The sequence below is a fragment of the Ursus maritimus genome, unplaced genomic scaffold (assembly GCF_017311325.1).
Source record: "Ursus maritimus isolate PB19 unplaced genomic scaffold, ASM1731132v1 scaffold_17, whole genome shotgun sequence".
In the NCBI taxonomy this organism is placed as follows: Eukaryota; Metazoa; Chordata; class Mammalia; order Carnivora; family Ursidae; genus Ursus; species Ursus maritimus.
In genome coordinates this window covers 55091796-55114898 of record NW_024424119.1, presented here as the reverse complement: position 1 = coordinate 55114898, position 23103 = coordinate 55091796, and the positions used below count along the sequence as shown (strand labels likewise).

The following is a 23103-nucleotide window of genomic DNA, read 5'->3' as shown; positions in this document are numbered from 1 at the left end:
ATACACAAGTCAAGACACTGATAAGTTCGTCTGTTTTATTTCTAGTCGGTAGAGATGATACCCGGCGCCACAGACACTCACATGCACACACACACACACAGACACGCTTCATCCACCTGAGTGTGCCCGGCAAACTCCTTCCTTTTGAGTCACAGGGACGAAGCCATACGTGGCGGTCCCCGAGTTGCTGGTTACATTAGTTAGATTTGGTCTTTCAGAAAGAAAACAGCTGAAGTTCTAAGAAGCTGAGCCCTTAGCCAGAGAAGTAAGTCCCAGAGCCAATAGCCACAATCTGAAATACACGCACCCCCCGCCTTTCTAGGGACCACTCTTGAGCCCCTCTCCCTCCAGGAATTGAGTTCTAGTAAATGGTGGAAGAACTGGTGGTGTTTCCCAGGACACTCCCCTTCCAATGGGAGAACTCTTTCCTGCCCTTTCCAGAAGCTGGGGACACACCCACTTGTCCCCCTCCCTTAAATCTTCCTGCAGTCTTGTAAACTGTGGAACCTGTTGAAATAAGCGTGGTTGCTTCTGCCTTCCTCTCCGAGTGAGGAACGGGTACACTGACTATAATGGTTAGTTATGGAAGGTACTACCTTGCTCAAAGGTCTCAGCCTGTCCTAGAGAAGAGAGGCCAGTGGGAAGGGGTGGGGACAGGCAGTCGTTCGTCTAATGATCTGGGGGGAGGGAGAGGCAGAGGAGGTGGTGGGGTGAGATTTTATATTTACAGGGAGAACTGTTTTTGCTGGGGTTTAAATTTCAACTAGGCTTGTGCATATGAAGCGACTCCTTAGGCTGAAGATCAGCCAGTCATGGCCAAATAATCTTGTTCCAGGAACTGGTTGAGACCAGTGGATTGACCCAACCTGGGCAATTCCCCATCCCCTAACTGCTCCACTCCCTCAAGCTGCTGTAAGGGCAGCTCCTTAAGCCCTTGATTACGGGTCACTAAGCAGCTGCAGGGGGCCCACACTGACTCCCACCTCCAACAGCACCCTGACATTTCCACTTAATGTTTGGCGAGGGCTTCACCAAGACTCTTGCTCAGTCTTGGGCCCAGGATTGCAGTGCAGTCACCCCACAGTCCCCTCTTTCTTAACATTCATCTTACGGGTTGTTGTCTGGTTCTGACTTCCCCACTAGACTAAATTCCATGAGTGTCCATTTCACTCTCTGGTTCTTAGCTCTTGGCCCATAGCAGGTGCTTAATAAGTATGTTCAATGGACGAGTGCATCTAAGTCCTGAGTGGGCAGGGTAAGGGACTCCAGAACACAGATGGGGTCAGGGCTGGGGTCCCTGCTCAGCCAAGATGGGGGTAAGTGGGACACTTTCCTGCATGAGTTCTGAGAAGTGGCTTGGCGGAGAAGCTCTAGGGAAGGCAGAACTGCAGAGGCAGCCGGGCCCTCACCCAAACCCTGGTGCTGACATGGAGGCACTGGGAAGGGTGAGTCGTGGCCCAGGTATTGACCTAGAAGATTGCCCCCCCCACCCCTTCCCTCGTTTTCATCACTGAGACTGCCCAGAGCAGAGAAGAGGTTGGGCACGGCATCTGAACAGCTGGGTTCCAGTCCAGACTTCCATCTCCAGATTAACCCCTTGGCAAGGCACTTAATCCCTGTGAGCACCAGTTTTCCCACCTGTGAAATAAGAGGACAGGTCTAGCAAACCTACAGAGTGGATCAGAGCTCTCAAACCTTGGGAATCCATCATAAGGAACTCCAATCCAATCCCCAAGCTCAAGGTTTTGGGTGAATGGAAATGGGTTAGAGGGCAAGGCACATGTCAGGACAAAGTGGGGGGACTTAAAGCTTATAATAGGTGGTCAATAAATAGCCACTGAATGACTGAGTGAGTGAATGAATGAATGAATGAATGGAGTAAGGTGGCAAGGCAAATCGGGGAGCACAGTCAGGTTTCAAGCAGACTGGGATCAGAAAGGCAACCTTCTATTTCTCAGCTCTTGGCTTATTAGTGGTGCTGACGGTTTGCCATGAGCCTTCTATTCCTCCTTCTCCTATCCTGCTGTCCTCAGCATCCTCCCCAAAAGGTGGCACCAGACCGAACAGACACCCCTCCCAAGGCCCCTCGCCTCCCTTCTACCCCCAAAGCCCTTTGCTGCCCTCACAAAGGACACGGGGGCTGCACTTTCCCTCCGAGCTGCCTGTAAAGGTGTGGCTGCGGGCAAGGCCAGAGGATTCCTTCTGGAACCTTCCTGAAGGGCTCAGATTGCCAAGCCCCTCTCTTTCTCTCCTTCTGTCACCTCCCCAAGGATGAGAAGTGTGGGCTGAGGGAGGAGGTCAGTGGGGGAGGTGGGACACAGTGGTCACGCCCTAGATGACACAAGAGCACGGAACCACAGAGCTGTCTGAGGAGAGCCTAGTTTCCACCCCAGGGTCTTCTGAAAGTGGACTGTGGTCCTCACCAGGGCCAGGCCAGCAAGCCTGGACTTAGCTCAGGGACCCTGGAAGGACGGACTATGCCAGCTCCAAGCGTGGGGATCACAGTCTTCCAGTCTTCCTGCCGTGGCTGCCCCCTCCAGGTTTTGGTTTGATGTCAGCCCTTCTGCACAGGGAAGAGAGAAGGAGGGAAGATGAGAGGGAGGGTCCCCAAGGCTCAGAATTCCCTGGCCCAGAGCCGCTTTAAGGCAGATAATTTGTGCTTTACAAAGAGATCACTGATTCTGCTGATTGAAACCAAAACAAACGCATGACGACCAGACAAAACAAATAAGACAAATCACAATGAATCAAGAAGGGCAGCAAGATCAGGGGGGAGGAACGGGGGGCGGGTCCAGACGGAGGTCCTCAGGGCAGGCTGGCAATGTCTCTTTCTGGAGGGGGGCCAACTGGCTTGGGGCTGCTCTCGTTGGCTTTTCCTTCAAACATCATGACTCTGGTTTGGAGACAGAGGGGGGAAAAAGCAGGATTAAGATTCCTTCCCTCATCCAGGGAGAGATCATCCTAGCCCTCCTGTCTGCAGGGTCCTCAACCAAATGCCCTTGCCTCCATTCTCCAGTGGGTTCTTCTCTGTGTGGAAGGGGCTCTAGCCCCATTCCACAGAACAGAAAACTGAGGTACAAAGATCTCTGTAAGCCATGCGTCTTCCCCTAACCACGCTGCCTGAAGGAGGCAGAGCTAGGCTGGGCCATGGCTCTGCTCAAAACCCCTTCAGATCTTCAAAAACCTCCCAAGGTTTTAAGAGTAACATCTGGGGTGCCTGGGTGGCTCAGTTGGTTAAGTGCCGACTCTTGATTTCAGCTCAGGTCATGATCTCAGGATCGTGAGATTGAGCCCCAAATTGGGCTCCACTCTGGGCATGCAGCCTGCTTAGGATTCTCTCTCTCCCTCTCCCTCGCTCCCCCCCCTCCACTCTCTCGTTCTCAAAAAAAGTAGCATCCGGGAAGTTAGAGGATAGGGGTTCTGGATGGAGCCTCTGGAGGGAAACAGCCTGATTTGAATCCCACCCCTACTATTTCCCAGCTGGTAACTCAAGAAAAAGACAACCCCACTCCCCACTGATGCTCAGTGTTTCCATCTGGAAGTACGGATGCCAAAAGTGCCAACAGCCTAGAACTGTTTCAAGTACCCCACTCTTCCTGTAGTCATACCTTGGCTGGGCTCTTTCTGACCCCTGGCTATAAATCCCATCCAAAGGGCGACAGTCCACAAGCAGGCCACCTCTGAGCCGATCTGCACGTCCAGGCCCTCCTTGACTTTTACCCTTGGATGTCGAAAGGACACTTCCAACTTAATCCATCAAAAACTCAACTCCTGATTCCTGCCTTCCCTGCCGGCTCTTCCCCTAAAGCAAACAGCAACCTCACTCACTGCAGACAGATAGGATCATCTGACTCCTTGTTGCCCTTTACACCCCTATCTGGGCATCGAAGCAAGTCTTCCAGCTCTGTCTCCCTAATCATTCCCAGTTCCAGCAGCTTCTGCCTACCTTCGCTGCTTCCTTCTCCAGGCCGAGTGGCCTCATCTCTTGCCTGCACAGCCTCCCTGCTGCCACTCTCAACTCTGCCGCAGCCAGAGGCTTTTAAAAGTCAGCCCCTAGCTTACAGTCGTCCAATGGCATCCCTCCACATTAGTGCCAAATGCTAAGTGGGACCGGGACCTACAAGGCCCCATGTCACCTGGCCCCTGCCCGTCTCTGCAAACTCAGCCTTCACTCACTGCACTCACTGATGGCCAGACACACTAGCTTCTGTGTCGTTCCCTTGAGCATACAAGCACAGTCTGTCTCAGGGCCTTTGCACTTGCTGCTTCCTCTGCCTGGAATGCTTTTCCCCAGATCTTCACAGGGCTCATCTCTTTACATCTCCCGCCCTCAGGGCTCTTGTCAAGTGTTGCCTTCTCAATAAGATCCTCCCCGCCCTCTATCGCACCCCCTGTTCCTCTCATCCACTTTGTTTTTCTCTGTACGACACCATTGCGATCTGGCGTTTTAGTTTTTTGGGTTTTTGATTTTGTTTTTGTCTGTCTCTTGCCATGAGAATGTAAGCTCCATGAGGCCAGCAAATCATGTGTCCCCAGCACCTAGAATAATTCTTGGTACGTAGCTGGTGCTCAATCGATATTTGCCGAATTAATAAATGATATGTCTAAGGAGTCACTGGGTAGACCAGTGCCTGCCACATAGTAAATGCACAAAATCTTAGTTTTCTACGAGCATCGACACTCCTTTGCTGCCACCTGGGGCGTCTGGCATCCCAGGTGTACTGTGGTCTGACCTTGATGGTTTTCCCACGACACCTCTTGCCCCATCCCACCTCATACTCGAAGCCCCGCTCATGAGCACTTCCTCAGCTTCCTTGGGCCTCGACTTCCCCCTTTGTAACAAATGAGGTGGTATATTTTACATCCGTACGTTCAAAACCAGAGACTCTCCAGGGAATCTCTCTGCAGGGGGGGGGGGGCAGGAGCTGGGAAGTGTGATTTTGGCCACCACATACCAGGTGTTTGCCAAGAGCCAGGTACTGGGCAGGGGGGCCTTGCTATGCCTTACGTCACTAGCCCTCAGGAAAACACTTGACACAAGATACATATTATCATCTCTCGCTTACAAACCAAGAAACTCAGGCTCGGGACCTAAGGGGATTTGCCCAGGGTCGGTTAGGGGGCAAGTAACAGCATCAAGATTTGAACTCTGTCTCCCTTCAGAGCCGGTCGTTAACTATATTACGCTCTCCACAACCCCGTGGGGGGTGGGATCACTTTACCAATGAGGAAACCCAGGCTCAGAAGGTTTCACAGTAGATAAGATTTTATTTATTTATTTGAGAGAGAGAGAGCACACAAGCAGGGGGAGGGGCAGGGGGAGAGGGAGAAGCAGACTCTCAACCGAGCAGGGAGCCCGATGCGGGGCTCGATCCCAGGACCCCGGGATCATGACCTGAGCCAAAGGCAGATGCTCCACCCGCTGAGCCCCCCAGGCGCCCCCACAGTGGATGTATCCTCACCACCATCATTCTACTTCCTGAGTGCTCATTCTACCGGAAGTTCTGCTGCAGGCCCATGTTGCCTGCGAGGTATGGATTAACGTGACCATTCGACAGATAAGGAAATCGGGCTCAGAGAAACCAAGCACCTCGTCCAGCAGGTCACACGGGGAGTTCCCTCCTGGCTGGGCCAAGGCCTCTCCACGCACAATGACTTTGCCTTCTGAGGCCCCAGGAGAGGCGGGAGGTACTCACAGCTTGAGGACAGCCGACCGCTTCCCCAGCATCATGTTCACAAAGTCTCGGTAGGAGATGGTGTCGCTGACCCCACCTGTCACCTCTGAGATCATCTTTTTCATCTCCAGGTGGGTCTTGGGGACCCCGAGCTTCTCCATCATCCTCTTTAAAGACATCAGGTCTGCCAGAGGAAAAGCAGATCCGTCAACTGGAGATAGGCCGCGAGCAAGGAATGAACCCATCACACCCTCCCCTGCTCTCCTCAGAGGGAGTATAGATGAGTGGTTAGGGACATGGACTTGGGCTGGAATCCAGCTCTGCTCCTCCTCGCTGTGGGACCTTGGGCAACCTACTTAACCTCTCTGAGACTCTGCCCCCCAAAGCGGTAAAATGGGTCAATGGGATCATCTGAGAGGGCACGATGCATGAGAAATACCCGGCACAAAACAGGTGTTCAGTAAGGGAGCCACTACTCTCCACTGTTATGTCTGCTGCGCCCCGAGTCTAGGGTGAGCCGTGTGCCCGCTGCTCCAGCTCCCCAGGGAGTCACTGCCCAGCAAGGTGGGGTCAGGCTGTTGGCTTGACCCGAGGCAGGGAAAGTCATCCTGCAGGGTGCCGCAGGGTGCCGGGGGCAGCTTCTCTCCACCTGCCCCTCCCTCCCAGCAGTCCCAGGGTTCCGCCCCGCTGGCAGGGCAAGGGGGCCAAAAATACCCTGCAGAGCAGGAAAACCAACAAAGGAACAAAATTCAAGGAAAACAAGGGAGGCACCAAAAAGTCACTCCAGTCCACAGAATCGCAGCCTCTGACCTCCCGGCTCCCCAGATCTTAGGCAATTTCCTACAGATCGTTCTGTGAACAATGGGTCGGCAAATGATGGCGGGAGAGAGGCGGGACAGGGGGCTGATTTTCGGGCCAGGGGAGTGGTGCGACAGCTCACCCGAGAGCAGGACAGACAGGACTGATGCCAGACCCCAAGGTGCCAGGCTGTCCAGGGCATTTGGAAGAAAACTAGGCAGCACTCTGCGGGGAAAAGTGAGAGGTCTCCCACACGCCGCTGGCCAGACTCGAAATTGGCAAGACCTTTCTGGAAGGCAATTTGGCAAGATGCTTCAAAAGCCTTTGACCCAGAATGTCTAATTCCTGAGATTTACTCTAAAGAAATAATCGGCGATGTGGACAAAGATTCATGTACAAAGATGCTCTTCACAGGACTATCAGAAGTCGTTAAAACTGCAATTGTCTAAATGGGAGGTACTAAGGCATTGGCTGAGTAAATGACAGTCCGGCCCGCGATGGAATATTATGCAGCCAGTAATTATATTTCCAAAGAAAAGTTAATCATATGTCAAAACACGTACAATATATTGGTTTTTAAAAAGGAGGTTCTAAAATGGTTCTAAAACTGCATTTGTGATTGGAACAAAAGGTGGAAGGTTATAAACCAAAATGTTTAGAGCAGTTCTTTCTGGGAGGGAGGATTGTGGTTGGCTTATTTTTGTCTTTGCCCTTTATTGCGTTTTCCAAAGTTTTTTATGATGAAAACGTATTAATTTGGTAACCCCCATTTTTTTTTCCTGAAGGAAAACAAGGATAAAAATATTTAAAAAGGAGAAGAAGGAGACGAGACAGAGGAGGGGCTGAAACAATGCAGCGGCAGCAGCAACACAGAGCTCAGGGCGAAACGGAGGAGGGAGAGCCAGTTTGGGAAGCAAAGGCTACGACTTGGACCCTGGGCCACCGCTTCACCACCACGAGCCCCAAGCGAGTCAGTTCCCCCTGCTGAGCCTCGGCTTCCCTGTCTGTGAAACGGGGATAATTAAGCTGGCCTTGATCATGTGATAGCATTACTCGTGAAGGCCAAGGTATGGTTTGGACCTAAGGGCCATGGGACCGCGTTTGTCACCCCCCACGCCTGGATCACACGATACAATCAGGGTCTGCTGGAGGAGGGGAGCAATGTGCTCAGAAGCCCCGTGTCCAGTGCGGGACAGCGTACAGGCCGTCAAGAGCCCGAGCATCGCCAGCCCCAGGCAGGGGTGGCACCCTCTATCCTGAGTCCCCGCAGCACCCAGCGTGGAGGGCTGAGACATGCGCAGGGAGGTGGGTGGGAGGGAAGCAGTGAGGAGAGGAGTCTGGGGGCCGTGGATCCAGGGTAGAAGGCAGCCAGGCTTAAGGGGGGCTCGCTGGCCTGGCCCATGGGGGAAGCTTCTTACCCACACAGGTGGGTCAGGGGGGCTCTCTGGACCCTCAGAGCCTCCACCCACCAAACGCCCTCCTCCCCTTGCGCCATCGAGGCCTCACTTACCAATCTCGCCTTCATTGTTCAGGTCAAACTCCATGTACTTCTCTGGAAATCACAGAGCAAAAACTGGCATTAGCTCAGAAGCAGGGTCCCAGAGACGCCCTTGAGGGCAACTGGCCGGGTCCCCAGGGAGCCCACCCCATCCTCCTCACCCCCTCACTTGGGAGTCTTGCCGTGAGTCCTGTCATCTCAGCCACTGTCTTTGGAGAAAGAGCTCGCCCCGCCTGCCCCCCTGTCCCATGGGCGCCGTGGAAGAAGGTGCTGGGGCCATTCTGACGCTCTCCTAAGGAAGCCAGCTGCTGCTTCCCGCCCGGGTCCCCACCAGCATGAGCTGGCTGCCTCACACTGGCTCCAAAGTGACTAGAACAGATTCCCAGACCGATATACGGATGCAGTGGCTTTGGGAAGGGTGGGGGCAGGAACTGGTACATTCTAGAGTGTCTCAGGTGATTCTGACCGGCAGCCAGGTGTGGGAGCCACCAATTTAAGGCGTCCCTGTGGTTCTGCACATTTTGGGGGGTTGTGGGCACCACTGAGAATCTGATGTTCTCCGGAGAGAAATGCCGTGAACTGCCCTTGACCCAAAGTGGCACAAACAGTGTCCAGGGGTACACAGACCCTCCCCCCGCAAGCCTCACCTCCAGGCCTTGAGTTCAGCCTCTCTGATCAAAGGGTCCAGGGAATCTCCAACAGTGAAGGAGGATATGTGGAGCAATGAGCTCGGTATCCTCTGACAAGGGCGGCATGTGGCCCTGGGCAGGTCCCCCCCCCCCACAAAAAAAGCCCTCAGGGTTTACTCTGCACTGAACAGCCAGTAGGAGAAGGCCAAGGTCTTCCCAGCGGCCTGAGTGGTCCCTGTGATCTTCATGAGAATCTGCCCTCCAGCCTCTCCAGCTGCCTCTTCCTCCCTCACAGCTGCAGCCCCTGGCCCCTACCTCCACCCCATCCCACCCCACCCCACCCCACCCTGCCACACTCCTGCTGGGGAGGGCTGCCCCTCTGCCTGGATGTTCCTCCCAGGTGTTCTCAGGGCCCTTGCTCACGCCTTCAGGGCTCCCCAGCCTTTCTGGTTGGGCACGGCCACCCCCACAAAGCCCCTTCGGCCATCTGGGTGCTCAGCAGCGTCCTTCTCTCCCCCCCGCCCCGCTGCACACAAGCTCCTTTGCACAGGGTTCTCTGTGCGCTCCCCATTGTACCCCCAGGCCTGCAGAGGGGCCGGCACGTAGTAGGTGCTCATTTGGAAGTCAAATGAATGAGTGAGTTGAAAACCTTTACAGTCCCTTTGCTTCCAAGCTCAGTTCCAGCGGTTCCAGTCCACCCTAATGGGCTGTGTCCATCCTATGTCCCAATGAAGACAAGGAGAGGAGATCTCTGTCTCTCCTCCCAGAGCCACCTCCGGAGAGGGACCCCCTTGGTATCCAGAGACAAGGGAATGGACCGCTGCTGCTTTGCGTGGTTCTCCTATGGGCAGCGGCAACGGGTTGGTGGAATGGGGCAGGGACGGGGGTGTCTTTGTTCTAATTCTTTTTGTTAATGTAAACAGCCCCATTGCATAACGGTTCAGAGCGGGGACTCTCTCTCTGGAGAGAGACCAACATGTGATCAAACCTTAACTCAGCCATCAGAAAGCTGTGTGACCCCACACACGAGACCCCGCCTCTCTGAGCCTGAGTTTCTTCATCTCTAAATTGAAGCTCGCACCCATCTCCTTCCTGGCTTAATTGGGATGAGCTGGGGCGCTCACAACACCGCATTCGAAGTGCTTCCCACGAGGTCAACACTCAACAAATGCTTCGCCATCGGTGTCCTGCCTAAGGACAACGAAGCTGTGAGCAGCCTGCGGAGCACTGGGCAGGCTCTTCGCCTTGAAGCAGGGAGGATGTCCACGTTGCCAAGATGGGGGGGAGGGCGCATGCGGCCTCGAGGATATTCTCCGAGGTCCTCCAGCGGCCAGGGCTCCCTGCATGCCGAGAGCATCTCCCAGGCAGGAAAGGTGGGTCTGCCCTGCTCCTTATGTGCACAGCTCCTCTCCTTTCGAGCTGCTGGCTGGGACCCAAGCGCCAGGGCCCGGAACAGAGGGACCTTTATGCCGCCCCCTCCCCGCGCGGGCTCCCGGGCCCTGTTTTCTTTTCATCCCGTGCTGCTGGGATTCAATGGGCAGAAACTCTGCCCCCTGCCCCACTGTAGCGACACAAACGTCCATTCTGCACAGGGGCTCCCGAGCCGCTCCCCCGCGGAGGGGAGAGGCCAGGGCTGCTACAAAGGGCTGATTGTGTGCTGGGGCCCCAGGAGCGAGTAGGGTCTGGGCAGCAGCGGACAGGAGCCAGCCTGAGCCCTGCCTGCTGGGCAGCCGGGGGGTGGGGGGTGCTGCGCGCAAGGGTGAGGGGCCTGGGGTGGCATGGAGGCAGGTAGAGGAGCCAGTGCCTGGGCCTGTGGCTGGGCACCCCATCTCACAGCCCTCCAGGAGGGCGTTCTGGAAGGAACAGGGGGCGTAGGCTGGCCTTGTGGGGTAAGGAATCCTATGTGCCAGGCGGCCAGCCCCGCTCTCCCTGGAGGTGGGGCAGACAGCCCCAGCTTACCTTTGAAGGCAGCAAGCTTTTCTGGCAGGTTCTCTTCATCACTGTACTTCTGGTCGCAGAGAAACTCCTTCGAAGGTGAAAGGACAGCGCTGAGCACCGGGTCAGCAGGCAGAACTCACTGACATGTAGGCCCACAGCCCCGTGTCTGCTCCCACGCCAGGTGGCCGGGCTTGGCCGGGGAGGGCAGGAGGAGCCAGTGTTTGTCCTGGCCTCTTGTCAACCCCCAGAGGCAGGTCTGCAGGAATCTGCCCTGTGGGCAGGAAGTACGCTTGGTAGCCCGGGGTGGGGCCCGGAGGGTCTGCCCTAAACACCTTCAGCCAGCCTCTGAATTACCAGTGTAGGGACCTGGGCCTCCTCCCCCAGGGCACCCCAGCTCCAAGATCCATGAAGCCGTGAGCCCCAAACACAAGCTGTCTGCTTTCCAGCATTAACTTCTTAAGAATGTGACCCTAGCTTATTAATTCCTCCCTATACCTCTATTGTTTTATCTGACAAATGGGTAGAATCATCACAGCTACTTCTCAAGTTCGTAAGAGAATCCAAGGAGAGTGTACGTCTCTTGGTATACAGCAAGTGCTCAATAAACAGCAACTATTGCGTTATTAGTCTCTACTCTAGCCAGAAAGATGATTGTATGTTGCTTGGGACGTCACTTACTCTCTCGTCTGTGTCCTCACCTGTAAAAGAGGGCCACCTTCCCCTCAAATGATGCCTTTCAGAACCAGAGCGGGAGGGGGAGGGGTGCGGGACACGAACAACAGCCTCCAAACACCAATCCGCATGCTCTCTTAGGCTCTCCCAGGGGGCCCACAAGGTAGCTACTATCATTACTCCCATTTTACAGATGAGGGAACTGAGGCTCACCCAGGCAGAGCTTCACCTCGGCTCCGACTCCCATAGAGCCCACGTCCTTAACCCCGACACTTAAAGATGGGCAGAGAGCAGGCATTCATCCGGCTTCAAAACAAAATGCCACCAATCGGTAAGCACCTGTTATGCGGGGCACAGCGCCAGGCAGCTGGCTCGCCTCTCGCTGATCTTCAAGCTGCCCCAGAGCCTGTGTTCAGATGGGGAAGCAGAGGGCATGTTTCCATCCTAGCACCGGACTCCGCAAATCCCCTCTTCCCTGGACCTCGCTTTCCTCATCACTGAGCAGACCGGACATGGGCATTGCCCCTCCTTCAACAGTTTTTGAGGGACCACAGGGTACATGGCCCTAGAGGTTCAAGGCATCCATGGAACAGGTGAGATCAGGGAAATAAGGTCCTTACTGTAAAACCACAAGAAGCCCACGTTTAAAATGATGTTAAATGTTACCTGGATCTGTCACTCCATCTGTTTCTAAATTCCTGCTGCCAGGTACCACTCACTGACGACCAAGTCTGTACTCACGCATCTCCTAGAACACAAGACTTGCCAGTCTGCTGTGTAAACCCCCAAGAGCTTTAATGTAGGAGAATGAATACGAGAATAACTGATGATAAAGTGCTCTGGGTTTGGGTCTCAGTCGCCTCCTCACTAGCTGTGAAATGGGCACAAGGGTACCCATCTCCTCGGGCGCCTGCCCCTCAACGGGGATAACCCACCTAGTGACAGGCTGGTTCGTCGGCGCTCAAACAGCAGCGGGTAGGACAAAGTGCGAGGCAGACTATGATCCCTTTGGGAGTTCATGTTCCTCCACATTGACTCAACCCCCCTGGACAGAGAAGGAGTATCCCCCTCCAGCGTGGCTCCCCTCCTTGGTTCTGGGGGCTCCGTCCGACTCCTTGAGCCCAATTTGCCTGGATCCCTAGAGGGGGTCGGTACCTATCGTGGATGGGCTCTGGCCGGTGCAGGATTTCTGCTTTGGGAGGGCACTGTGCTGTCTCACTAGGGTGGAAACAGCCAGGCCAGAGAGGTCAGATGACATGTCTGAAATTCCTGTACCTAGGAAGGCACAGGCTTCGTTTGGAACCCGATTCTGTTGGACTCCAGGGTCCAGGCCTCCAGCAGCCTAGCAGAGAGCAACCCCAGGGCCCACGGTGTGATCTGGCCACAGCCTGGACCTCGTTACCAGGTGCCACGCATGGTCCTGCCTCCACTTAGCCAGAGCTGGAAGCGTCTCCTGCAGCCTGGGAGGCCATCCTCCTTCTGGCTGGCTCTGTCCAGGACTTCTCTTCCTCTTGGCTCCCTCTCATAGCTCTTCACCGCCCCACCCCATTCTCTGACCAAAAGTAGGACAATTAACTCGTCTGTGGCCCCGAGCAAACCGGGCACCACCCGGGGTCACAGGTCCTATTATGTGCACAGCAGAGGGACAACTAGGTCAGTGGTTCCCGGACTTTGGGATAATGCAGAAGGAAACATGTCCCCAAAAAGTAAAAAATAGAGGGAGGTGCTAATACAGGGCTGCCAAGGTTTTATTTTGCCAAGTAGAGACTCAAATAATCACCACTGACAGTTGCCATGAGTTCAAAAAAGGACATTTCAGGGGCGCGTGCATGGCACAGTCAGCTGAGCGTCCGACTCTTGGTTTCGGCTCAGGTCATGATCTGGGGTCCTGACGGCGAGCCCCGTGTCGGGCTCTGCGCTCAGTGTGGAGTCTGTTTGTCCCTCTCCCTCTGCTCCTCCCCCTGCTCTCTCTTTCTTGTAAATAAAATCTTCTAAAAAAAAGGACATTTCGTAAAAGTAGGAAGTTCATAATTGTTCAATGGAATCCATTTAGCCTATGTTCGGTTCACCGCATTGCCTCCGTGTTCCCTCCGCTTGACCATTTTGGGAACTGGAAAACCTTCATGGGGGAGGCACAAGGGTACAGGCCAGGCCCAACATCTGGGAACCTCTGGTGAGAGGCCTGGGGGCCCTCCCAGCTCCCACATTCTGGTCAACCAGAAATCCTGCACCAGCCAGAGCCTGTCCCCAACAGGTAGCAACCCCCTGCAGGGACCCAGGCAGGTTGGGCTCAAGGGGTGGGACACAGCCCCTGATCTCAGAGACAGATCACACACAGACGATCGATCACAGGACGACCAGGCAGTGACTCCTGTTCACTGGGCCCGACCCAGGGCTGGTAGGCACACCAGCCCTGGGGAACCACGCTTATTGTCTTCTCGCCAAAGAAGCCAGTTTTCTCCTTCGTGCTTCTGACACCTGACATGCTGTTTTACTGGGGATCTCCCCCCACCCCACCCCCACCGCTAAAGTGAGTGCCTCGGCCACGCAGGCCTCCTTTCTGGGCCTCCCCCGTGCCAGGCTTGCTCCCAGCTTGGGACCTTTGTCCTTGGCTGTGCCCCCTTCCTGCAGCACTCACTCCCCCACACCCGCATGGCTCTCTCCCTCACCGTCTTCACGCATTGGCTCAACTATCACCTTCTCAAGGAGGCAAACCCCATCCATCCTGCCCACCGCAGTCACCTGCCTACTCCCAACCCGCCTACTCCCAACCCCCCTTATCTGGCCGAGCATCTCCTTTTGTCCAACGGATGAGTCACCTCCAAACGCTATTTACAATGTGATGCTAATTACAAGGGTCTCGCCCATTGTCTGTCTCCCCTCCCCCTGCTATAGTGTAGGCTGCACATAGTAGGTGCTCAATCGATAGCAGCAGGCTGAGTGGATGAACTGAGAACCAGAGAGGATAAAGAACTCGCTCAAAGCTGCACAGCTGCCGAGTGACCGCGCTGGGGTTCACGTCCACAGTGGAGACTGTCTGGGCTCCTTCCCTGCACAGAGCCGAGGAACCCAAGTGACCCAGGGTCGGGGCTGTTGGGAGGAGGCAAGCCTGCGGCCACAGGTGCCAGAAGGAGGGGGTGCTTACTGTCTCATGCCCCACAGGTGCCCAGCACATAGTAGGTGCTCAGGAAACCTCTGTTGAGTGACTGGAGAAGCCTGGCGTTCAGCCCGGAATCACTTTCTCCGCTCTCCGCCCTGACAAGGTGGGGCAGCTTTGCAAATGCGTACGCGTGGGACACAGACCGGAGGGGCTCAAAGAGGGGAATCCCATTTTTCCTTAGAGCCCCAAATGACAAGGGCTTGAGCCACAGAGTGGCCAGGGCTGGGAGAGAGGCATCTGACCCGTTCATGGGTGGGTGGGCAAGCCATGCTGACCCTGGGCTTGGGGCAGCTGTGTGGACCGGGCCCTCGGCAGGGCGCCAGGGAGGGGGCAGGTGGGCAGCAGAAACAGGAGTCTCATTGGTAGGGCTGCCAGCTCCCAGCCCGGCTCCAAGCTTTGCATTCTTGGTTCCTGCTCATGCACAGCCCACAGCCTCCCCACGTCCGGCGTCCTCCCTCCTCCCCCCTCCCCCCTCCCTGGGATCCTTGCCCAGCCTCGGGGCACAGCCAGGTCCAGTGGGCAGGTACCCTGTGTGTCCACGCTCTGGGACCCGCAGCTGGCCTGCCTCTGGGTCCCCAGGCAGAGGAGAAAGGGACAGAAGCCACCGCAGATGTTTGGAACAAAAGCAGAAGAAGAAACAAAAAGAGGGCGAGCTGGAGTGGCAAGGCCTGGGACCGGATCTGCATGGAAATGACTTCGTTTGTCTGTGCCTTGGTGCCTTCATCTGTAGGAAGGATAAAAACGCCTCCTAGGCTTGGCCCGAGAATCGCAGGATGTAAGCAAATACATGGGAAGGACTCACACAGTGCCTGGCACCTAGTAAATACCACATAAGTGTTAGCCGTTAATTACTGGGACCTCCTAACACTTACACGCGTACAATGCACTTACAAAGCCCACAGCTCACCATCCAGACCATCATCAGCTACCAAATAGATTCGGAAGCAAACCCCCTCGCCAGACTTAGGCTAGTTATGATTTCTCTTTCCCCAGTCTGGGTATTCCCATTGGATAGATGGGACAGCTGAGGCCCAGAGACATTGCTCAACTTGCTCAACATTGCAAAGTTTGAACAATTCAAGCAGAGTCTACCTCCCTTCACCATGCCCGCTCCTTCCCTGCTCCAGACAAGGAGAGGGTGGCCCGGCCACGGGTTTCTGGGCAAAGAAAGTCAATACTGAGATTTCCCTTTCCTCTTGGGCGGCTGCAGAAAGGGGTTATTCCAGAGGCCAGGGAGCTGCTCTATAGCCCACCAGGGGGATGGGGAGGCATTCCTCCACCCCCATGCCCCTCTCCACTCCAATGCACTGTCCCAAAAGACAAGTTCTTCCAGCTGCAGGAACTGCTGTCGGGGCTTCCAGGTCTGAGGGGTGCAGGGGCCCCTGGACTCTGAAATGATGGCCTGGTCAGTCCCTCGCAAAGAGCCAGAATCTGCAAGTGGGCAGGAGTCTGGGGTCAAAAACAGGAAGCTGTGAGCCTCAAACCGGAGTGTCCACGGGCAAGGCCCAGGAAGGTGGGAGGACTGCTAAATGCCCACACAGGCCCAGAACCTGGAAGGGACTCAGAGCATCCAGCTCGTCCTCCTTTTTCCATAGCTGGGGAAACTGAGGCCCCAGAAGGGAAAGTCTTGCCTCCAGCCACAGTGGCCAGGTGCAGGGTGTGCAGGGCAGAGGGCTTGGGGAGGGAGGGTGAATCAAGTTGCCGGGGTTCAAATCCCAGCTCCAGCACTTGCTGGCTCTGTGGCCCTGGGCAACTTGCTTTACCACTCTGGGCCTCAGCTTCCTCATCCGTAAAGTACGATCATGATGACAGAACCTCGTCATTGGGTTGATGTAAGGATTAGATGGGCTAACTGCATAGAGAGAGCCTGGCTCCGAGCACACTGCCTAAGTGTTAGCAGTTACTATGATGCGTCTGGATCGCCCAAACTCAGGCCTCACCAAAGGAGAAGCATGAGCAGGGGAAGGGCAGAGACCCACCCACAACTCTCTGTTGTTGCGCCACGGAGTCCTCCTGGTGAGCCTTGACCCTTTGGCCATCCCTCTGCAAGGGCAAGCTTCGATTTGTCCTTGGACACCTGGCGGACTTGGCAGTGATGGGCCATCCACACGGGACACAGTGCTCCCATCACAGCCCCAGGGGACGGCGCCCACAGCCACACCTGCTCGCCACTGCCTCTCTTGGTCCTCTCCAACCTCTGATGCACGTCAGAATCTACCCCCATCCCTGAGAGCCCCATCGAGGCACTTGTGCCCGGAAGGGAATATTTCCAAAACCAGCAGAGGCTGGCAGCCCTCGCTGTGTCCGGCCTTCCGGATCCCAGCCACCTGCCTGCTCCCCCCTCCCCCACCCCCTCCTTAACTCTCTTTCTGGCCTGGTACCTCTAGCACCTGCTCCCGGATGCTTGCTCCTGGCCCTCCGGGCTTGTCTTTATGTATTAGCTGCAGCAAAATTTTGGGGCGGGCAGATATCACCATCTTGGAGGCCGTCCAAGGAGCTGGTGGCTGGAGCCCTGGGCAAAACCCCCAAGGACAGGCAGCACCATACCGGGCCTGGGCCGAGATGCCTCTGACGCAACCCACAGGCTCTTAAAGGGCCAGGGCCAGGCCTGTGCCCGGTCTGGTGGCTGGTGCGCAGCAGGGGCCTGTAACGTGCACCCACAAGGGCAGCAGGCTCACGCTCCCCATGGCAGCTCCGGGGCCTCATCTGGAGGCAGCATCCTTGCCAGCAGATGGAGCAGCTAAAGAAAAACACCCCACACATGACACAAATGAAGCAGACCCGACAGAAATTCCATCCCCGGCTTCCCGTGACACGGCCACGCCAAGGTCGAGACCGGCTGTACCCGCGGGGACACTGAATCCTCGGAGGCTCACGTGGCCACTTATCACCATCTCCCTTATAATATATTAAGGAAGAGCAAGAGAGACGGGTGCCCAGCGATGTCAGCAGGGCATAGTCACCCAGGCAGGGACAGACAGGGTAACACAGGGTACACAGGGCAAGAGACACACCTGCGTAGTACCTGGCTCGGGTCTCAGAGGTCCCCTATTGCTAGGGCAGGACAGGGGACATATAACACCGGGCCACAGATCCCCAGCCTGCCCTGTCCAGCTCTTCCCAGTACAGACGGTGCATGGGCTCTGAAATACCCATTAGGCCCCTAAATGCTACAGGGAATGCCGAGTGCCCTTCACTCGACCCAGGAGGGCTGGGAAGGTGGGCCAGTAGCCAGAGATCTTTATCACCTAAGCAGGAAAGGCCTGTGTCACAGGCCACCTGGCGGACAGAGTCCCCGGCAGGTCACGGGTGCCGTCCGGAGTCGGAATCCCAGCTCTGCCACTTCCTGGCTGGGTGACCGTGGGCAGGTAACTTCACCGAGCTGTTTCCTCATCTCTAAACCGTGAGCCTGAGTAATCCCTGTCCCATGGGGTATTTACAGATGTCTCCCGCACATCTGTCTAGTCAAGCGCTCCATCCGGAGGAGTCGCCGAGATGATGCATGCCAAGTACTGCGCACGGGCCAAGGCACGACCCACGGTCTCTGTTAAAGATCCTGGCCCCTGGCCGCTTCGAGATGCAGCCCTCGCCCTCCCCTGGGCTCCTCCCGCTCAGTCCCGACGGTGAGGGCACTCTGCAGGGCAACCCCCCCGGCCCCACTCCTTCTCTCTGTCCCTGTGGGAAGCTGGAGAGAATTCGTCCCGTTGCCATATAAGGCCAGGCCTGGCTGGCCCGGGGTCACCTGCCATGCCACCAAGGCTCAGGGAATGTCAGCTATGTGGGGGGGGGGGAGTAGGAGGCGCGCGCACGTCCTGCCCCCTTCAGTAGTGCCGAGAACACCCACACATGCTCACGCGCACACGCACGCGTGCACACACACATGCCCACGCAAGGCAGAGATGGGGTGGCTTCAGGCAATGTACTCAGCCCCTCTGCGTCCTGTCTTCTGTAAAATGGGAATAGACACTCACGAGATTAGAGTGAGCGCTCGGTGAGATAATGCCCGAAGCACTCCTGGCACGCTGCCCAGCTCATGCCAAGTGCTCAGACAATGATCACAAAAACTAGAGCAAAGCCAAAAAAAGTGCATTTCCATGCAGCCCCCCAGGACCTCTAGGTCCACCCAAGTCTCCTTCTATTTTTGCTCCTGACCCTTATAACAACAACAGCTAAGACTGAGCTGCCCTGCTATCCCCTGGGGCCAGGCTGGGCTTGGCCCCAGGCAGCAGCCACAGAGGTGCTCAGACACACACAGCCAGTGAGTCACGAGGCCCCATCCTCCAGTCGCTCCTGCTTCCGTAGGGCCACTGGGAAACCGCTCCGTCCGGCCCCCCAGAAGCTCTGCTCCAGTGGCGGCAGTGAAGCTGCACCCCAAAGAAAGGCCGCTGGGCTGCCAACATGGTTCCCTCTAGAATCCGCCCACCCTGGGGAACTTCTGCTGTGGTTACGGTCATGGGTGAAGCGGACTCAGACCCTCAAACAGAGCGACTCCCTCAGTCTGCAAAGAGTGCCTGTCTGCTCGTCTCCACTGATTGTCGCAGGGACTCGGAACAGAGCAGGGATCATCGCTCCCATCTCAGGCAGGGAAGCCTAAGCGTCTGCCTCGTGGAAGGGTCTGGCCCAAGCTGAGCAGCCAGCATGGGCTGTGGCTTGTCTCAGACCTTGCCCCTGGAATTCCACTGTCTGTCTTTAAAAGAGCACCAAACAAACCGATGACAACAATCATAGCTCCGTGCTTTACGCAGATCATCTCGCTAAAAAGTCACCACCACCAAACTTCCATTATCTCAAGTGCGTACCCAAGGTCATAGAGCCAGTGAGCGCTCTGCCCACCCCTTCACCCCCACTCAGGACTCCACACGATGGGGGGGGCTGTCCCGACCTCCTGTGGGGGGAAGCAGCTCAAACTTCTGGTTTGACCCTGGAGTCCCCTTCCTGTGGTTTGATCCAACAGCCCAGGAGCAGCCCAGGTTCGCATGGTTGGGCTCCGAATAGCTTCTGGGTAGGGAAAGGACAGCAGACCGCAAGCTCTGTCACCGGCTCTGTGTGTCTGTGTGGCCTTAGCCAGCTGCCTGCCCTCTCTGGGCTTCGGGGTCCCAAGGCGGTGACACATAGCCCCTTCTTGCTCCCTTTCTCCAGTCCTAGCACTGTTCAGATCAGCCCCTGAGAGCCACGGCCCTACCGCCTTCTGAGCCAAGCCAGTTCACCGCCCAAACCACCAGTGTAGCTTACCGCACCCCCCCCCCCCGCCCCGGCTTCCCCCCGACCAAGGGCAGGACTGGCATGAAAGTCCCACACATTCTCAGCAACTGTGTTTTGTCTCACCGTAGTCACCTCTCCCCCATCTCCAGCTGTCTCTGGCTCAGGGTCCTGCGGGCTGTGGGTGGATTCAGCCAGCTTGGAACCCGCCCTGTCGAGTGGCCCAGGGGGCTGTATGAGGTCAGGGTTCCAGGCTTCTGTCCAGAGGGCAAGAGCAGCCAAGACCAAGGGCGGGCTGGCTGCAGAGTAAACTGGGAGGGAGCCCAGCAGCCTCGACCCCTGAGAGCCCCGGCCACACGTCCAGTCTCCCTTTCAGCTGCGTTCAAGATGGCACCAAGAGGCAGGGTAATGATGGCACAGAAGGGACCAGAGTTTACTTGGAGGGACCCTGGGTCCCCAGAGCCCTGCTTGGGATTCCTACAGCCAGCGGAAAGAAATCAGATAGACTGCCTCGTTCCAGACACTTCAAAAAATCAAGGAGGGAATTAAGACTGCAAACCTTGGCAAGGAGAACTACTACAAAATACGACAGCTGTACCGCAGCCCCGGGACCCACCTCCACATCGCCTTGACCCGGACCCTGCAGACCGTCACCAGCTTCCCATTTGGGGACTCTGAGCTGGGCTTACAACTTGGGTGCCCAGCAGCTGAGGGAGCCAGCAGGGGGAATGCCCAGCCTTGTTTCAGTGGGCATGCCTGTCAGGAGGGGATCTGGGAGACGTCTACCTTAGAAAAGAATTCTAGCACCGTCCCCAGAAGTCACCCCTCCTGCCAGGTGTTGGACCACATACACTACATGCCTTCCCTCGGTGAGCCCTCATGATGACCCCAACTTCATTCTAAGATCGGGTACCTGATGGAGGCCAGGCCCGAGCCCAGATCTCACAAAACCCCAAAGCTCGGGCTCTGCTGCTTTTGAGCTTTGGCCAATCTGGGCAGACCCTGACACTTTTCCTTATTTTCTAGAATTTACGCGGTCATTAAGCAAACGTTTAAGGAGCTCCCATTGTGTGCCTGGCAACAGCAGATTTCTATAAAGAAATCCATGAGGTCCAACAAGAAAAGCATCAAGTGTCTCAGAGAACCTTTCCTAAAAGCTGGAGTGAGAAAGAGCTGGGGGGGGGGGGCTTGCATTTTCTGTGGGGGAGGGAGCACCATCCTGCAGTCTGGACCCCGCGTTCTAAAGGCAGCCCCGCTTGGACTCGCTGTGCCATCTCGGGGGAGCCACCTAGCCTCTCTGGGCCTCCCTTCCCTCCCGCGGCCGTACTACCGGGGACTGCTCCGAGACATCGGGGGTCCCTCCCTGAGCCCAATCCTTGCCGCCGGTCCCAGGCGGGCTTCCGGGGAGGCCCGGCCGCGCGGCATCAAAGCTCTCGGGCGAGCCCCACCTCCCCAGTCGAAGAGTAACAACTTGCAACCCGAGACGCGGGAGCCGAGTTGGGCGGAGGGGGTGGGGGCGGTGGAGGGGGACCTACCTGGAATCGGAGGCACGGGGGCAAGGGGCCGAGGGAGGAAACTGGGGGAAGCCCAGAGGAAGAAGACAAGGGGGTTGATGTGGCGGCTGGCACAGCCCCGCAGAAGGAGGGGGGACCTGAGGGGCGCTGGGGTATCTGGGGGCGACTCGCAGGCCGCCCCGGCTGTACGCGCTTACCCTGTTGATCTCGGCCAGCCTCCTCTCCTGCCGGGCTTTGAGCAAGCCGAACGCCTTCCCTCCTGCAGGAGACAAAGAGGCGGCCCGGGAAGCGGGGGTCTCCCCGGGCCGCGCGCCGCGGGCCCCGCCGTCAGCCCCGCGCGCGCAGGTGGCGGGCAGGGGACTCCGCGCCGGGGGGCGGGGCAGGGGCGCGGAACGGCGCGGGGACGGCAGCGCCTACCTTGGAACCTGTTGCTGAGAGCGACCGACATGGTGAGCGCGGGGCTCCCGCCGGCTCGGGGCTTGGCGGCCGCGGCGAGGCACGACGAGGAGGGAGAGGCGCCCGGTCCGAGCTCCGGCGGCGTGTGGCGGCGGGACGGAGGGGCGGAGGGATGGCGCGGGAGGCCGGACACACCCCTCCCTCCCTCCCCACCCCACCCCCACCGCCCGCCCCGGGCCCTCCCGCCCCGCCGCCAGCATCAAAGCGCCTATTATGCGGGACGCCGCGCCCGCCGCCCGCCCCTCTGCTGGAGGGCGCGGAAAATGCACGGCGCGGGGCCGCCCGGGACCTCCCCGGGTCCCTTCCCCGTCCCGGGCCGCGGTGTCCCCAGAAAGAAAGTGGGGACGATCTCAGGACGCACTTGTTGGGGTGGCCTTAAGGATTAAATGCGGTCCCGGCGGCAGCGAGCGAGCGCTCCACCAGCCGAAGCTGTTAGGTTCCCGTGGCCCTTGGCGCCGCACGCGCTCGGAGAAGGCAGGCCGGCCTCCCCAACCTTTACTTTTAACTCTGGAAAGAAAAATGTGAAAACTTTCGGGGTCGGTTGTCTTTGGAGTTGGGAAAATGCATCATGACAACGTGCTACGAAGACATCAGTGATGCTTTAAACCAATCAGAATGATTTGTTTTGTTAATAAAATCTGTTTCTTGAGCACTCACTATGCATCAGGCACTTTGCCAGGTCAGTACAGGATATATTTATGTCGTTTCATTCTCAAAACTCTGTGAAATAGGACTTGGTGTTCCCATTTTACAGAAAAGTCAGGAAGCTGAAGCCTGGGGGACAAGTCCACTGGGATGATAATAACCCAAGCCTCCAGCTCCTAGGGGAGTGGGGCTCGGGGTGCAGGAACCAGGGACTAGTGACAGGGCAGTAATGAAGTCTCATGTCCAAATCAGGACATTTCTGAGAGTGAAGGGTGGTAATCCTAATAATTATGCTGGCAGTCACAGGTACAAGTGGGAACTGTCCTGGGCAAACAGCACACCTGGTCACCAGTAATGCCCGCCCCCCACACCCACACACTGAGTGTGTCCCTGGGGATCGGCTCTAGGACGTCTCCTTCCCCACAGACTTGCCTTCATCTTCACCCCCAGGACTGGGATCCTGGGGCCAGCTGGTAGTCTTTTCTGTGGTTGTCACTGGGCAACAAAGTGGCCAGGTTGTCCCAAGGAAGAGGGCTGGACCGAATGGAATGTCCCAAGGTGGGCCAATGCCAGGGCAGCCGCAGTTCAAGGCCCCACGTCCCCAGCACAGTGAGCACCTGCTTCCCCTAGGTTATTCTTGGATGCCCATCCTCCTCTAGGCTTTGGGTCTGGCCAAGCTGTGTGACCTTGGGCAAGGCCCCCACTTGTTTGAGGCTCAGTGTCCGGAGCTGCAGAATGGAGGAAACAGCGCCTCTCACCAAGCGCTGGCTGTTATAACTTTTATGACTTTCAGGGTGGTTTGAGCAGAGAGTAAAAGCTTGCAGGGGAGAAGGGCTTAGGAATTACAGCCCTCGGTTGATGGGAGACGTCCATCTGGAGGCCAGATTAGGGACCTAACCTAGAATAGGGCCCTCATGAC

General features: G+C 56.8%; 1 protein-coding gene across 2 annotated transcripts; it reads right to left on the bottom strand.

Moving 5' to 3' along the window:
• Positions 1-21: 21 nt before the first annotated feature.
• On the bottom strand, positions 22-21622 carry AIF1L (allograft inflammatory factor 1 like). Of its 2 annotated transcripts, XR_005835286.1 has the most exons (7): positions 21501-21622; positions 21281-21342; positions 10560-10626; positions 7984-8025; positions 5697-5859; positions 2424-2893; positions 22-1638 (listed from the first exon to the last, which is right to left on the bottom strand). XR_005835286.1 is itself a non-coding variant. In XM_040632078.1 (6 exons), the coding sequence occupies exons 1-6, from the start codon at positions 21529-21531 to the stop codon at positions 2806-2808; spliced, it is 453 nt and encodes a 150-aa protein (XP_040488012.1). In that variant the 5' UTR covers positions 21532-21622; the 3' UTR covers positions 22-2805. The 2 variants fall into 2 exon arrangements, 1 of the variants encoding a protein (XP_040488012.1); XM_040632078.1 differs by having other exon boundaries at positions 22-2893.
• Positions 21623-23103: the final 1481 nt, after the last annotated feature.